Source organism: Geotrypetes seraphini, chromosome 16 (genome assembly GCF_902459505.1).
Source record: "Geotrypetes seraphini chromosome 16, aGeoSer1.1, whole genome shotgun sequence".
Classification (NCBI taxonomy): Eukaryota; Metazoa; Chordata; class Amphibia; order Gymnophiona; family Dermophiidae; genus Geotrypetes; species Geotrypetes seraphini.
Genome location: NC_047099.1, coordinates 46,015,442 through 46,031,437, shown reverse-complemented (window position 1 = coordinate 46,031,437; position 15,996 = coordinate 46,015,442). Strand labels below are relative to the sequence as shown.

Sequence of the window (15,996 nt, the reverse complement as noted above, 5' to 3'; positions counted from 1 at the left end):
TAAGTGGCACCTATAACTGCTTCAATGTAAAAGAAACTGCCCTGTAGCCGAAAAGTTTAGATAAAAACCACACCCCAGCCAACCACTGGCTTTTCATAGGGAAATCTAACCCATACAAAAACTGAAAATTCCTTGTCATTTCATGGGGAGCCCCCTCCCATTTCCCAGTGCCTAGGATGGATAAAAGAGACTCTCCAACAACAGTTTCAGAAGTGAGACAACATCCAACACATCCCATTTTTCATCAACTGAAAGGATTTTGGCCTATGTGGAAGCATCTTGTTAAGGCCCCATCGCCACCTGCTTTGAAGTCAGTGGTATCTAATATAGATTATCACACATGCATGCTGTCTTGCGCTGGGGAGGGACACCTGTCTGCTGTCACCAACACCTGAATGAAGAATAAGACTGTTCAGTGCAATACAACACACCAGAAAAGTTCCAGAAAGCATCTTTATCTTATACTTTACAAAAACACAAAAATTAAATAGAAAACCAAAACGCATTCTATTGGAATCAGAAACCAAAAGCAGAAAATAAAACCGGCCAGCAGATTTTCCAAACAGCACACAAACCCAAACACTTCCAAGTATCAAATGACATTTTCTTCCTATTTCATTAGATGCTCTAATGTCAGATCCTCCATCGATCAAGACGATGGGAAGAGTCAAAAGCCGAGCAATGTTCCTGAGTACAGGCTGAGAGGCAGGGTGTTGGGGCCCAGGGTCCTCCGGCTTGCTGAAGCATGAGGTATAAGCTGGAGGGCCCAAGGGAGTGAGGTGTACTGTTGAAACTGGACTCTCTCCAGAATCCCAGGTGGGAAAGTGGAGGGGGGGTGGCTGGGGGAGTTTGCTCGTGGGGCGAAGACAGAGAGAAAAGGAATGGAGGACATGGGAGAATTCACATCTTTCTTCATACATACACACTGCTATGCTTAGGATAATAAACGTCATGTTATGAACATTAATCAAAGATTCTGCCGACCCCTCGCCCTCCGAGGAAAAGACATTTTATTGCTTGAGGGCAACAGGGCAGAGGACTGCACTTGGGCAGAGATGACCTCTTGATCGCAGCTGCCGAGGAGGGTGGGCGATTCCTCCTGCTGGAATTCCCCAGAGACCAGGGTTCCCTGCTTTTTTGCCTCCTTTGTGCTCCTTCAAATTGTTGAAGTATCCTGTGGCGAGTTAACACTGAAGATTTCACACTGCAGTTTAAAAATAAGTAAAATAAAATCTAAGTTCGCTGCACCCTTCTTCAGGTCATTTAAATAAATAAATAGTAGATAATTAATAAAACCCATAGAATAAAGGTTACTGATAAAAGGAGGGGAGCTCAACCAAAGCGCTCTCGGACCAACAGCAGTAACTTCTTTTTGCCCTTATAAGTCTGCTTCAAGTTCTCCAAGAACTGGCTGAACTGCAAGTGGCCACTGGGAGCCAGTAGGAAAGTCTCATGGGCTTTGCACAGGAAATCAATGAAATCTGTGTAGTGCCGTGGGCTGATGTGAGTGAGCCGTGAGTGGGTGGTACTGATGTAGGCAGCGATAGCGGCATCTAACAGCTGGCAGAGTGGGGCTTTGTCCGTGCTCAGAATCTTGCCAGCGCTCCGGCGGCTGGGTAAAGAAGGCAGGGTCCAGCGTCGCAGGATGTCCGAGAGCACCGGCGCACACTGCACACTTTGGATCACCAGTGGCACTAGTGCGGCCAGCTCACTCTTGCCCAGTGACTGGCTAAGGGAACAGGCCCATAGCACATCATTCACAGCTGGATGTGTGTCCTGGTTGAAGGCTATATTGAGGTGGGCGAGTGCTAGTGTGGCTAGTTTGTAGGCACGCAGAAGTAGTCCACGGTGCTCCATGTATCGTGCCACTGTGAAGAGGTGGGAGTAGCCCATGCCAGCATTTGCCGAGTCAAGCACAATCTGGTAAGCAGCCTCGAAGGTAGCGTGATTCTTCTCACATAACGTCAGGGCAGGCAGAGCACAGTTCTGAGGGTCCTTCATTGCGCATTGTAGGGCAACAGTTCGGGCACAGCTGCAGAGCTCCTCTCGTTGTGCAAAGTCTAGATTCAGCCGCAGTAAGGTGGCATGAGTGGTACCTGTAGCAGCCACTATCGTCGTAGCTTCAATGGGGGTAAAGAGCGAGTACCAGTTCTGCATAATGTTCATCAAAGCCTGGACTCCTGCAAAGAAACAGCAAGAAAGATGAACCAAAGGCATCCAGGTTAAGGCAGCGTGAGTCTTAAAGAGGCATGAACCCTTTCTATGCCGTTTTCTTTCACTAATGCTCAATTCAAAATGCAGTACAGTATCTACACAAACAGCATTATTCATATATGCATTTATAATCAATCAAAATCCCCATAGCGTGATAACCCCCCCCCCACAACCAATATTTTGCAAGAGAATAAATATCTCTCCCACCCTCCCTCCCCCTGGGTGTGTGTGCAATATACCAACAGGATCAAAGGGGAAAAAACCCAAAAACAATTACAACGCATCCATAAAAGATATTAAAGGGCCTCAGATTAACTTAAATCTCTTAGTATGACCCATTATATCTGCATTCGTTTTTCACTAATGCTCAACGAGAGTAGAGATGTGAAAGTGTCATCATGCCAATATCTAAAATCATCAGTTCCTTCTCTTTTCTATTCAGCAGTTCTGGAGGTTAAGAATTTTATTAAATGTAACTGAAAATCTCCACCACTGTCCTCAGTTCTGTGAAAGAAGACAAGACACTTGTAGGACCATCACACAAACACACTGGCCCACGTTGCCTCTTATGAACAGGTCTGTATATGGTCTAATTCCAGTTTGACTGTGGGGGTATTTACGATACCAGGAAGAGCTTCAGCACAAGACTGCAGGAAGCCACGGATGGATGAGGACGGTGGATGTCCCTACAGGAGCCCTTTCAGCTCTTACCGATCTCTGTGGCACAGCTGACAAGCCACCGGACCATCTCCCGTCGCCGCCAGGTCATGGTGGTCAGTGTCATTCGCACTACCTGTAAGAGAAAAAGACACCCCACATAGTCTGTGCATTAAACAGTATTTCCCACCTCAAGCCACACTATACCACCAAAATGTGAACGTCCTTGTGCCACCCACATCCCACTGTCTTCAAAGTGGGGAAGAAAATTTCATGGACAGGGAAAGCAGATGGCATGGATGGGCAGATTTGTTCAGCTGCCTTAACTTTTCTATATTTCCAGCCAGTCCAATTTTAATCTGAAGTAAATGCCACTGAATATCCAGGTGAATCTTGCTGGACAAAACTCAGTAGCCTTAACCTAGGTAAAGGGGAATAAATCTGACCGCATGAAGATAACCACTTTGTTTTAAAACGGGTGTTGGGCATGACCAGAGTTAGTTTTAGCCAGACAACTTATCACCTCCCTGGATTTTATGTGCAGCCAGACGTGGAGGGAGTGGGGTAACAAACGGGTAACTTATTCAAATGACTCAGGACAGGCTATAATTATGTGCCTAATGGTACATGGTGAATGCAGCGTTCCAGCACTGAATGCACAAACTTATCAGCACATCAAGGACACCTCCAGCCCCCCTCTAGACTTATGTACTTTTTGAGTTATGCAAATGTAATTTAGCTGCTGCAAGGGGGGGGGGGGAGAAATCAAACCTCATGACCTTATACAGTATATCAGATTTTCTGCTCTTGCTCCAGGTCTTACCTGCAGGCCCAGCTCCAGGGAGAGATTCAGTAGGGTGCTGTCTGGTGGGGCGTTGGCAGGCGTAGCTATCTTACAAGCATCCTGCGCGAGCTTAAACAGCAGCGCTGGCGAGTGGATGTTCTGCTGAATCGATGCCAGCACAGCGTGCAACCACTCAGGGTCTCCTGCAAGAAAGAGAAAAAAAAATGAGTTCAGGGCTCCTGCAGGGAGAGTGGGCTTCTCCTAGGCTCTTTGGAGGAGTCTTAACTCTTCACAGCCTATTCTTCCCACTTCCCCCAGCCCCAGTGCTCCCTGCAGGGATATAAGATATGATTTTTCCAGATGCCCTTACTATGATTGATAGAGTTCAAAGGCCTGTCACACCCTTGGCTGATATTAGATTCCTATCTGTAGGCGTCTTCCAGCATTTACGGCTTTGCTGCCTTGCAGGCTCTTCCTGAAGCTCCTACTTCTCAGTGACCCGATTTTGTGCTGCCTGTGTCTCCGTCACAAATGAGTGTTTCTATAAACCTACCTTGGGCATATTTAGGTGTTTCCTGCAAAATCCACACAGGCTGCCAGTGCCTTACTGGACTAAATCTAAAGCTCTAACTTTTACTAACAATTATGCAGCATATTGTGTATTAAATTACTGGTTGATTATTAATAATAATAGTGAAAAGTGCTTCTACCAGTTGCAAACCGATAGGGAAAACAAATTGGGAGCATCATCACACTTTTCTTCCAAGTCCCATAATAGTGATATTATACGATATGAGAATGCTGATCTGCACTAATATAAATGCAATGGAGATGTATAAAAATATCACTTTTCTTTGACTAAACATTAGTGCATGTTGTCTTCCACAAGACCCATTTTGTTCCTCTGACTCCTGTTGCAGAAAACGCTAATCTTTGATAAAAAGACCCTCTATGTTTGACTTTCAAGGTCAACCCTCTACAGTCTGGAAGAAACTACATGATAAGATAGCCACAAGCCAGCTCCTGTTCTCACTCCACCCCTCGTATCTCTATCTATCTATCTGCATTTTCCCCCTTGGCTACCTATTAAGGTGTTCTGTGGTGATGTAGGAACAGCATTAGCATCATATGTTTGTACGTTATCTGAATATTCTGATGTGTGCTTATTAGGTGCCGACATCCTACTGTATTATATCTATGTTATGTGAATGTTCTTCCGTGCCATTCATTATGGTATCATTTGTACTGTTCAATGATTGCATTTCTGATACCTATTTGTAGATTCATTTTGCCTAAATTTGGTCATTTCACATTTATGAAGCTATAATGAAAATTGGAAGTTATGTTAAAACTGTACCCGCAGCACACCACCTTGGTGGTGAATAACCTCCCCCCTCCCCAATGAATGAGTTACTGAATGAGTAGGACATCCACCTCCCCTATAGTGTCTGGCTTCAGGCCATGTGCTTTACCTTTGGCTGTGATGAGCATGGCAGAGGCCAACTCACACTGCCTCGTCTCCAGATGCCCCAGGATGAACCAGCGGGGGAAGCGATGAGCCATCATAGAGTCCAACAAGTTCTGTTGTAGGAGATCTGTAGCTGACAGCACCGTCTCCAACACTGGTAACCTAAGACATAGGAAACAAGAACCGGTGAGGGATATGTGAAATTGGCCGATGTGTAGCCCCATTCATCCTACACAGAGGCCAAGTAAGTATCACGCATTCTTTGCGCCCATCAGCATCAAGTCTCCTCCCCAAAATGCATCTGCCACATCAACCCCTCCTTCCATCTTCCGTCCAACATGCACCCACCATCCTCTCTCTCTCTCATCAAATGGCCCTGCTCTTTCCACTACAGCCCCAACCTCTCCCATCCACGCACCTCATAGCTCTCAGGCCCGTTCGGTATGCCAGCTCGGTGTTGTACGGCAGCAGAGCAGTAAACAGGAAACAGGCGAAGGTGTGCATGGGAACACTCTCCCTAAATACTACCTCACCCAGACCACTGAAGGGCCCCCCTGTAAAAATAAAAAACAAAACCCAGTGCAGATAGTGCTTGGAGACTGGAAAGGAGCCAGTGAAGATCTAGACAGCCACAGCCACTGGTCGGAGAAGCTCTTAACAGAATTACTAGGTACAGAAATGGAAGCAGTGCTGACTTGTCTAACAGAGTTTAAATATTTTTTTAAACCGTGAGCTGGAACATATAATATATTTGCATTTTCCTGAGGATATTAAAAGTCAGGGGACAGGAGGCAATGTCCTGTCTGTCATTGCTTGACAACTGATTAAAAGACAGGAAACAGTTTACTCAAAGATCCATTTCATGTGGCCCAATATTCAAACAATTTATCCTCCTAACTTTGACAGTTAGGCTTCTAAACTGACTTCTTTGAAAATTTGCTAGGGTTAGGGCAAGGGAAAACCAAAAGTTGGGAGCTTAGCACTGATTTTCAGCATTGGGCTCACAAACGGTGATCCTAAATGTATCAATATTCAAAGCAATTTAACTGGGCAGGAGAGGCTCCTGTTCTATTAAATTGCTTCTATGGGTCCATCTCCTGAATTTCAGCACTAAGCAGAAAAGCCATAGCTCACGGAGAGTGCATTTAACCACCTAAGTTAACTGGACCAAATTGTACCACATAAAACTCAGATCTATCTTTATTTGTTTTGCTTGGGCGGTTAAGTGCTGGAAATCACATTAACTGGAAGAAACCCAGATATTGAATATCCAGTTAGAACACAAAAATGACCATCACTGGCTGAATAACTTCTAAACTCCTAAATGAAGATATATTTTCAGCTATAAACTCAGACTCATTAAATGGGTTGAAAATAAGGCACAAATTAAGAACATGAAACTAAAGGGGCATAAACCGAGTTCAGCTTGTTAAAAAATATTCATAAATTTGCAAAAGGGAGCAACACACAAGAAGTCAATCAGATGACAAAAAGTTATTTACATAAGGATTGTGCAAAACCTGCAGGAGAATCTTGGGACACTGGGTGTCTGAAGCACCTTGAGTACCATGGGAAGTTCTGGTCACTGCATCTCAAATGCGATATAGATGAGCTAGAAGGGTCCGATTCTGTATAGGATCCCGGTATTGGCAGATGCCTAAGAAGCAGCCACCAATTCGTATCAATCATGCACCGGTGTCCTATGTAGAATCATGCCTATACTCCTGGACAGACGCCTGAAATGCAGGCCTACATTTCAGGCATCTGTCTCCTATCTATGGAGATGTGTATGCAGTTCGGGTGAAGCCACACCCATGCCCTACCTTAGGCATGCTTAAACATCACGTCTTCGAAGACGTGCTCTGGAGGTCCACAATGTGGGTGTCCTGCCTCGGGGGAGGATTTTTTAAACATGCATCCCGATTAGGTGCCCGATGATGGTTGGATGTCTACCGCTGCCTGCCATCGGGATGCTCGTTTTTGAGAATCAGGTTCAAAAGGTTCAAGGAAGGGTGGCCAAAGTGATACAGATACAATGGCTTTCCTACAAGGAAAAAGGCCTCAGGTCCAAATCGGCCACAACTACTTTGGCATTATTTTATGTGCACTCATTAGTAAAGGAAGGCCCTTAGACTTGAACCTATCTACTGGACTTAAATGCAAGTCACCTAAATCCAGAGATCAGTAGGTTACAGCTCTTTAGACTAGGAAAGAGATGTCTGATAAAGGTCTACAAAATAAGGTCTGAGCAGGGTCTTAATGTAGAGTAAATCCCTGCAAATTTGTGGTTCGCAAATCGCAGACTCAGTAATTTGCGGTATTTTCCAACCACCTCTTCCTGGTACTAAAGTCATGGTTACACCAATCAGAAGCTGCTTTGACATGCATTCTGGCGTATCAAAGCAGCTCCTGATTGGTGTAACCATGACTTTAGTACCAAGAAGAGGTGGTTGGAAATTATGCCCAGCTTTGCAAGTACAATTTAAGCACCCGCCGGAGCCCCAGCTGCCCTCTCCTGCCTTCGATCAGCTGAAAAACCGTCTTCATTGTTTCTCAAAATTCACAAATTTGGGGGAAGTACTCTACAACATTGCGTACGCCTAGCACCGCTACAGAAATGATAAGTAGCAGTAATTAGAAAAGAATTTCTCCTTTCTGATGGGGACATCTCATGAAACCTTATGAATTTCATATTCATAAGAAACCAGAGAAAGAAGTTTTCCAGTAGGTACAAAATTAAGCCAAGTAACTGGTCTCTAGAATTCGAGGTCAGACTGAAGTTACATTATATTACATTAGTGACTTCTATTCCGCCTGTTCCTTGCAGTTCTAAGCGGATTACAGTAGAAGATAGCTGGACATTTCCAGGAAGTTACAATTTAGGGGACTTTAAATAGTAGAGGCAGAGGGAAGAAATTGAGGAAGGCAGGAGAATTGAGGATTAAAAGTAGGGAAGATGTAGTTCAGGGTTGGTTACTTGATAGGGTCATTGGGGAGATATTAGTAGAGGGGCAGGAGGTAGACTTAGTAGACTTGGGGAGGTTTCTGCTTATTGTGAGGAGTGAGCAACAGGAATGGACCTCGACTGGCTGGGAATACCTGTTCTTTTTAAGCAGAGTTATACGTACAGTAAACGCATAAAACTGCCCCCAAATACAAAGAATCAGAGCACCTCTGCATCCACACTTTCTTCAAACCTTAACCAAGGGCTCAACATTTAGCCTGCAGCAGGAGGAATTTTGGCCTTAAAGAATGACATGGGGATGGTTTCCCGCAGGGACAGAGACAGAGGCAAATTTAATTCCAGGTATTCATGCTGGGCTGTGTCTAGTTCATGCAGAGCCGGTTTAATTGATATTCTGAACTTAAGCAACTATAAACAGATGGACCGTGATTTATCTGCACTTAGGCACAACTGCTAATGTTCAGCAGCAATAATCAGTTAAATAGCCCTGAACCAGTCAGTTAAGTCATTTTGAATATGAACCAGCAAGTGTTTAATTTCTTCTAAAGGGACAAAAACTGGTGTCCCAGCCTTATGTCTGTGGGAAAACTATTCCACTCTGAAGAAGGCACATAAATGAATCCCTGTCTTCTTCATCTCTTTAAATGAAGCACTTGAGCCATCACCTTGGAAAGCCCAGGTTTCTGCCCTCCTCCCCCTACAAGACCTTAAACTGCCTTTGCTAATGAACTGGAGTCACAGGGTGGCATCGTGGACATTTCATCAACAGGCAAGCTGCAGTCTTAGTGATATCAAATGCTCGTAGCTTCCTTTACAAATCAAAGTTTACAAGGGATTTTGCTCTGTCACATTAGGTCTGTTTCTCTGGCATGAACTGAACACTGCAATTTCTAGTCCCAAGGAAACAATATACAAGCCAACACCTAAAAATTTGTTGCAGGATTACACAAAAAATAAAAGATTGACAAATCACTTTGCAATCCCAGTCAAACTCATTTAAATAGCAACAGAGATTGAACCAAATCTTCCCCACGAAGACACCAAAATGTGAATATTAGTATAAAAGTTAGTTCTAAGACCGTGTAAATTCATCCAGAACTGCAAAACCAATATTAGAAACATGATGGAAAATAAAGGCCAAACTGCCCATCCACTATCTCTTCCTCTTCCTATAGGCTAAGGCTCTTAACACTTGCATTGTGAGGTCATACGGCCGATAAAGGCCTCATGGCCCAACCGCAGCATCCACTACCTCCTCCTTTCCTTAAGAGATCCCACATGCCTGTCCCACGCTTTCTTGAAGACTATTCCACGCATCTACCTACGTACTATATCCTTTTTTGTAAATGGATCACCTCTGCTGCAACCACAGCTTTCTGCTCCAACCAACCAACTCATCACAGCCCAATACCTAGCATCTTTTCCAAGGAGATAGTACCAGTCAACTAGAGCAAAACCAAAAGTTCAACCATAATAATAACCCCTTTCAGCAATGGCTCCATGTTATGTTCCTAATTCAACAAAAAGACAGACTATGAGACAATACTCATCTCTCTCTTCTGACAGAGCAGATATATAAAACCTACCTTCTAGTAGTAGCTGCACCTGCTTCCGCAGGACCTGAGCCATCTTCTCATCTAGTTGCACCTCTGTCAGGAGCCCGATAATCTGCTCTTCATTGCGCACCATTTTATCCTGGGCATACAGTCCTTCTGGCATGGCCCGCTGCTGCCCTAAACCCAACAGCGCCACCTCTAGGGCTAGCATGCAATAGAACTCCACCGAGCCATAGCTGCCAGACACCGGGGCATGCTGGTATCCAGCCTTCCTTGCTTCAGTAGTGTAATCTGAAGAGAAAGATCAAAGCAATTCATCCACCAGCTTAAAATCTGGAACATGGACCAGGCCAGTAAAACAAAATCTACAGCAAGTGCACCGAGAATAAGGACTACCAAACAGACAATTAGCTCAGTGAGACTCAGTCATTATCCCACCAGTCCTGCCAAGGACCGTCTCCTGGGAGTTTCAGCCTCCAGGTCAATCCCCACCCTGGGTATCTACAGAGAATCCCTTTACCCAACTTACCTGCAGTTGGCAACAGTCCTTCCTCATCTGCCCGACACGCCTCCAGAAAAGTGCGACAGAGACAACCAATGGGGTCCAAGGGGTGGCCCACCCAGCCTTCCAAATTGCTGATGGTTGTTGTGGCTTTCTGTAGCAACTCTGGAGGTGAAACACAAAACCTATTATATATCTCTCGTCACTGCTGTAAGGCTATCCAAATGGCAGAGGACTAGCAACCTGACATAGGTACACCCTCCCAGTAACCGCTGACAAAACATCCCTATCCCACCAGCTGCCTCTTCCCAACCTCCTCCTCAACCTTGGGTACCTTCTTCTTCACCCCCTCCCCAGTGCCCTTTAGTTTTACTCAGGGGACAGTGGGGGAGCCTTTGCTGACCACCTGCCATCCCATCCCTCCACCAGGCTCCCAGAACTTGTTTATTTATTTGCACATTTTTGGTATACTGCCTTTAAAGGGAAAGGCATAGCAAGGTGGTTTACTACAAAATATCTAAAAATGGGCAAAAAGGTCATAGGTAAAACGAGACAGGCAAGAGGAGTGAGAGTAAAGCAAAGGGTTGAAGGACAGGAAAGACACATCCCCATGACTGTCTAGGACAGTGGTCTTCATTAACTTTGGGTCACGAGCGGAGTTCCGCAGGGGTCTGTACTCGGACCGCTGCTGTTCAATGTATTTATTAATGACCTGGAAATGGGGACGAATGTGAAGTTATAAAATTTGCAGATGATACTAAACTCTGTAGAAGGGTTAGAACTACGGAAGAGTGTGAGGACCTACAAAGGGACCTAAACAAACTGGAGGAGTGGGTGAATAAATGGCAGATGAACTTCAATGTAGGGAAATGCAAGGTCATGCATATAGGGAGAAAGAACCCGATGTTCAGCTACCAAATGGGGGGAATTAGTATTAGAGGGAAGTAACCTTGAAAGAGATTTGGGTGTACTGGTGGACACAACAATGAAGTTAACGGCACAATGCGCAGCAGCCGCGAAGAAGGCAAACAGAATGTTGGGTATTATTAAGAAGGGTATTACGACCAGAACAAAAGAAGTCATCCTGCCGTTGTATCGGGCAATGGTGCGTCCGCACCTGGAGTACTGTGTTTCAGTATTGGTCACCGTACCTTAAGAAGGATATGGCAATACTTGAGAGGGTCCAGAGGAGAGCGACACAAATGATTAAGGGCATGGAAAACCTTTCATACACTGAAAGATTGGAGAGACTGTGGCTCTTCTCCCTGGAAAAGCGGAGACTCAGAGGAGACATGATAGAGACCTACAAGATCATGAAGGGCATAGAGAAAGTAGAGAGGGATAGATTCTTCAAACTTTCAAAACATATAACAACAAGAGGGCATTCGGAAAAATTGGAAGGGGACAGATTCAAAACAAATGCTAGGAAGTTTTTCTTTACCCAGCTTGTGGTGGACACCTGGAATGCACTTCCAGAGGACGTAATAGGACAGAGTACGGTACTGGAGTTCAAGAAAGGATTGGACAATTTCCTGCTGGAAAAAGGGATAGAGGGGTATAGATAGGGGGCTACTGCGCAGGTCCTGGACCTGTTGGGCCGCCGCATGAGCGGACTACTGGGTACGATGGATCTCGGGTCTGACCCAGTGGAGGCATTTCTTATGTTCTTTGTTACAAAGTTGTGTATGGCATTGCTCCAATCTATAGATTCCTCATAGAAGAGGATCACATACTTTGTTTATTTTTCCATCGGTTCAAGGATGTAAGAGTAAGAAATCTTTGGAAAATATATTAGCATTCCAGGCTGCTTTCTATGATAGGGAATTTCGACCATTGTTGCGTAGTACTTGTTCTTATAAATACTTTAGAACGCAATTGAAAACTTATCTTTTTTTCAAAGTATCTGGCAAATTAAACTAAATGATTTCTATGTTATTTTATTATTAATATTTTGTTAACCGCGTTGAACTTACGGTTATGCGGTTTATAATTACAATGTTATACTATGTTCTAACGAGCTGAAGGAGAGCCACGACACTGCTGACCAGTGTATGTCAACGACGTCAATCTCCACAGTCCACCTTCAAGCTTCATTGGTGTGTACCCTCAAAAAAGTTGTGAGCATTTCTAAAGGCATTCTTTGTCTACTGCTTTGTTAACCGCTTTGATTTGACATCAATTGTTAAGAAATACAGTATATCAAATTATGACAGGAGTTGCCATACAACATATCACCAGTAATTGGAAAACTTACAGTAGACTTAACTATACCTTCTGGTGGAATTCGTTATGCCACATTTACAAAATGGAAAGAACAATTGCCTTACAAAAAGGGACTAAATTGCCTTACAAAACAATTGCCTTACAAAAATGATAATAATTTTAAAAAGATTTGGGGACCATTGACAAACTATTGCAATGATGAGACACCATTTTCCACTGAAAGTACTTTTATACATGGGGGGGGGAGGGTATAAAATTCTATTAAAGGTTTAAGCAATAGATAAGAATATAATATTTATATGATATTTTTGATTAAAATATTTGTGGGAAGGATGGGTGTATTTATGATGATATTAGAAGGAAATTCAAGTGAAGTATACAAGTTTTAACTGATGTAATATTGTGTACTTGATGTAAGATGAAAAATGAATAAAGAATTTGGAAAAAAAAAAAGAAGAAATGCAGTATATCAAATAAACTAACTGAAACTGTAACGTTGTCTTTCAAGCATGTACTCCTCACCCATCTAGTTTTCCCTTTCTGTTCTGAGTCGGGGTAGAGATGCAGAAAAACAAAAACAAAACCCCAAAACACACGAGGACCGCCAAAGAGGTCTCTGGGGACCGCTATTGACACCCAGCCTTGCATTGAAGGTCTAGGAGGTAGAAAAATCCATTTGGAACCACCATGTTTTGCATTTAAGTGGAACTTGCAGCATGCGTATGAGATGGAAGAGAATGCCAGACTTTCCCCCCCCCCCCATTCCTTACTGGATTAGCTCCAGCACCTGCCCCATTCCTACACAGTAATTCCACGGGCTAGATATCAACATATTCTCATGAGGACAGGGCAGCCCTCTGGTTCTGAAAAGCCTAAGACTTCCTTTAGGTGGGTACTTTTCTCCTGCTTCCAGAACCTTGAGCCACAGCAAATCTGTATAAAGTGGATCTGCTGTAGGTCACTAAAGTTCCAGGCAGTGGCCTGGCTTGATACAGCTGACAGTCACCACTGGTCTCACTTTCCTGGCTTCTTACTCCCTTCTCAGGCTACCCCGTGCCCCCTGCCATCCCCTCGCAATGCTTTGCCCTTCAAACTCTCACCTACCAAACTACCACTCACCTTTTTTCTGCTGCTTATAGGCTTCCAGCTGGTGAACATACTGTACCCTCATGGTGTTCACCACTGCCACAGCCAGCCTCAGCGCCTCTCGGGGATAGCCATGAGAACGCAGCGCATCTACCCGGGCACAGGCAGTGGGGAAGCTGTCCCCAAGCCAGAGTGGGCGGCCCTGAAGGTCAAAGAAGAGCTTGTCACCAACGTCCCTCTTGCTGCCACTGTAGAAGTCACTGCTAAGTATCTTCTGCAGGTGCGGGTCTCCCCAGTGCAGCTCTCCTGCCTTTATGGCACGTCCAAAGACTGTTCGTCGGAAGGCAGCTATCAAAACAAAACCCAGACTTCAAGTCATGCACTGCACCCAGGAAAGAGGGAAGAAGAGCCCCCAGGGCAGACAGACTGCATCCCGGATCATTTTTCAAACTGGTCTTCTCTCAACAAAAGCCCTGTGTTTTGCCTGTCAGACTGAGCTCTACGTGGCACACTCATAGATGGATCCACTTCAGTCACTTTTTGCAGCTTTTCTCAACTCAGTCCTGGAGTACCCCCTTGCCAATCAGGATCTCCACAATGAATATGCATGAAAGAATCAAGTTGATGCATATTCATTGGGGAAAACCTGACAGGGAGAAACACTGGAGAGGAACCAAAGTCAATGTAAAATCTATGGGATGGTCAGAGAATGGTAAAGAGACTATCTTTTCCCTGCAGTAACCTTCTGGGAACTATTAGACTGAAGCTTCCTCTCTACAGAAGTAGAGTTCACCCACCTTGACTCTGGCTGGAGGGAGGCTGTGGCCCTGGCGTGGCTCCTGGAGTATCGAAGGAATAGTTACCCTCCTCTAGGGGACAGACGTCCATATTGTTCCACTTCCTCAGCAATTCCAACCAGGTATTCCGCTCCTCTGGTTTACAATGTGGGTTCAACACAACACAAACCCAGAGGGCACCTGGCAGGGCAGCAACAGAACAAAAAAAAACCAAACAACAACAAATAAACAAATGCTACATCAACACAACCCAGAGCCAATCAAGTTCCACCACTTCACAACCTAAACAAGTCACAAGCTAGATGTCGCCAGCTTAGAGCCCAACCCCTTGACCAACCTGCAGCCTCCAGAGCCCAAAGATATACCTACCCAGCTCATCCCACAACTGGCGACACTTGTCCGTCATTCCTGCTCCCTGCTGTCTCCAGAGTGCAAGTCGCGGGTCCTCCAGGAACTGCTCTGTCATGAGAATCAGCATCCGGGCACCATTTGAATCTCTCATACGTAGCATCTCACGCACCTGTAGTTGGACAAGCAGATACATGAGGGCTGGGCAGGATTAAAAGTGCACCATCATGCGACTAGTATGGAGAGTGAACACAGTAAGCAAAAAGGGAGGGGGGGCCTTGATCAGGTTATGTCAAGCATTGCCCTGTTATTCAGGTCCCACCCAAGCCGAGCCAGGCCATTACCTTGTTAAACATAGACTGTAGTTGTTTACTGGCTCCATAGTAGCCTCCGTTGGAGAGGAGCTGTTTCACTTGCTCCTGGATCTGTTCTCCATCCAGATGCCAGCAGTTGTCATCCTCAATGCCAGCGCCTGCTGTAGGGTCAGGAGCACCTGAAGCAGGAGACACAGCCCAGTCGCTTATTACAGCAATCAAAGCCTCCAAATCACTCACTGAGAAGGTGCTAGTGGGAAGAAATTGAGCCTTCTCCACCTCTCCCTGGGAGCAGCTCAGGCCACATGGCTAGGCCCAGGCAGTACAGTGACTGGAGCCCTGGAAATGATTAAGAAAGAAACCGAGGGAAAAAGGCAGCAGGGGATTGAATCAGCAAGGTGAACCACCTCAAGTCTCCAGAGACTCCAATGTGACTAGATTGGGACTGGAGTGGTAACTCACCATGCACTCTGTTGATCTCGGAGCCCAGCATAAGAATCTGGTCAGCTAGTCGCTGGGCCGTTGGTAGCACTTCTGTGTGATGGGCACTTATCAGGTACTGGACAAACTTCTGCAACTGGTCACGGTTCATCTGTGAGAGAGTCTCTGAAATGGGAAGCCGCAGCTCCACCAGTCGAGGATTGCGAATACGGTGCAGTGAGAGTGCCACCACGTGTCCGCAGTAGAAGAGGTCTCTGTTGTCACAAGCACAGCTGACTGAGGTGATCTTACAGCGATCAAAGCTGATCGACACCTGGTAACTCTTCTCCTGCTCACCGGGACCTGGCGGCTCTGTGACAGTCCCACTCAGGTGAAATCCTGGAGAAGAAATGGCAAGGCACAGGGAGAGAAATCAATGTGAAACTCCTCTGTAGTGAAGCATCATAAGAGAGGAATGCACTCCACCCTATGTCAGTGACAGTCCAACTCAGCCTCCGGACTGGAACTAGTCACTTTGGGGCAGTTTCATATCTATCTGTACTGGGGAAGGTGATAGTATGTTGCTTGGATTTCCAAGTAATTAAAAGCCCCAGGAAGAGGACCTGCACAGACACCCAATACTTCCAAACTTCAAGCAGCGT

General features: G+C 45.2%; 1 protein-coding gene across 6 annotated transcripts in view; it reads right to left on the bottom strand.

Moving 5' to 3' along the window:
* Positions 1-439: 439 nt before the first annotated feature.
* Positions 440-15,996, bottom strand: part of ZSWIM4 (zinc finger SWIM-type containing 4) — a 39,584-nt gene continuing 24,027 nt past the window's right edge. For 5 of the 6 annotated variants that reach the window (XM_033924677.1, XM_033924678.1, XM_033924680.1 and 2 more), the window contains 12 exons: positions 15,377-15,733; positions 14,945-15,093; positions 14,622-14,772; positions 14,253-14,432; positions 13,489-13,803; positions 10,174-10,311; positions 9,675-9,935; positions 5,542-5,677; positions 5,128-5,285; positions 3,695-3,858; positions 2,926-3,007; positions 1,333-2,180 (listed from right to left, as the gene is read on the bottom strand). In XM_033924677.1, the coding sequence (XP_033780568.1) occupies positions 1,333-2,180; positions 2,926-3,007; positions 3,695-3,858; positions 5,128-5,285; positions 5,542-5,677; positions 9,675-9,935; positions 10,174-10,311; positions 13,489-13,803; positions 14,253-14,432; positions 14,622-14,772; positions 14,945-15,093; positions 15,377-15,733 (2,939 nt within the window). Of the gene's footprint in view, positions 2,181-2,925; positions 3,008-3,694; positions 3,859-5,127; positions 5,286-5,541; positions 5,678-9,674; positions 9,936-10,173; positions 10,312-13,488; positions 13,804-14,252; positions 14,433-14,621; positions 14,773-14,944; positions 15,094-15,376; positions 15,734-15,996 lie in introns of all 6 variants that reach the window. The other variant, XM_033924676.1, reaches the window with a different exon arrangement.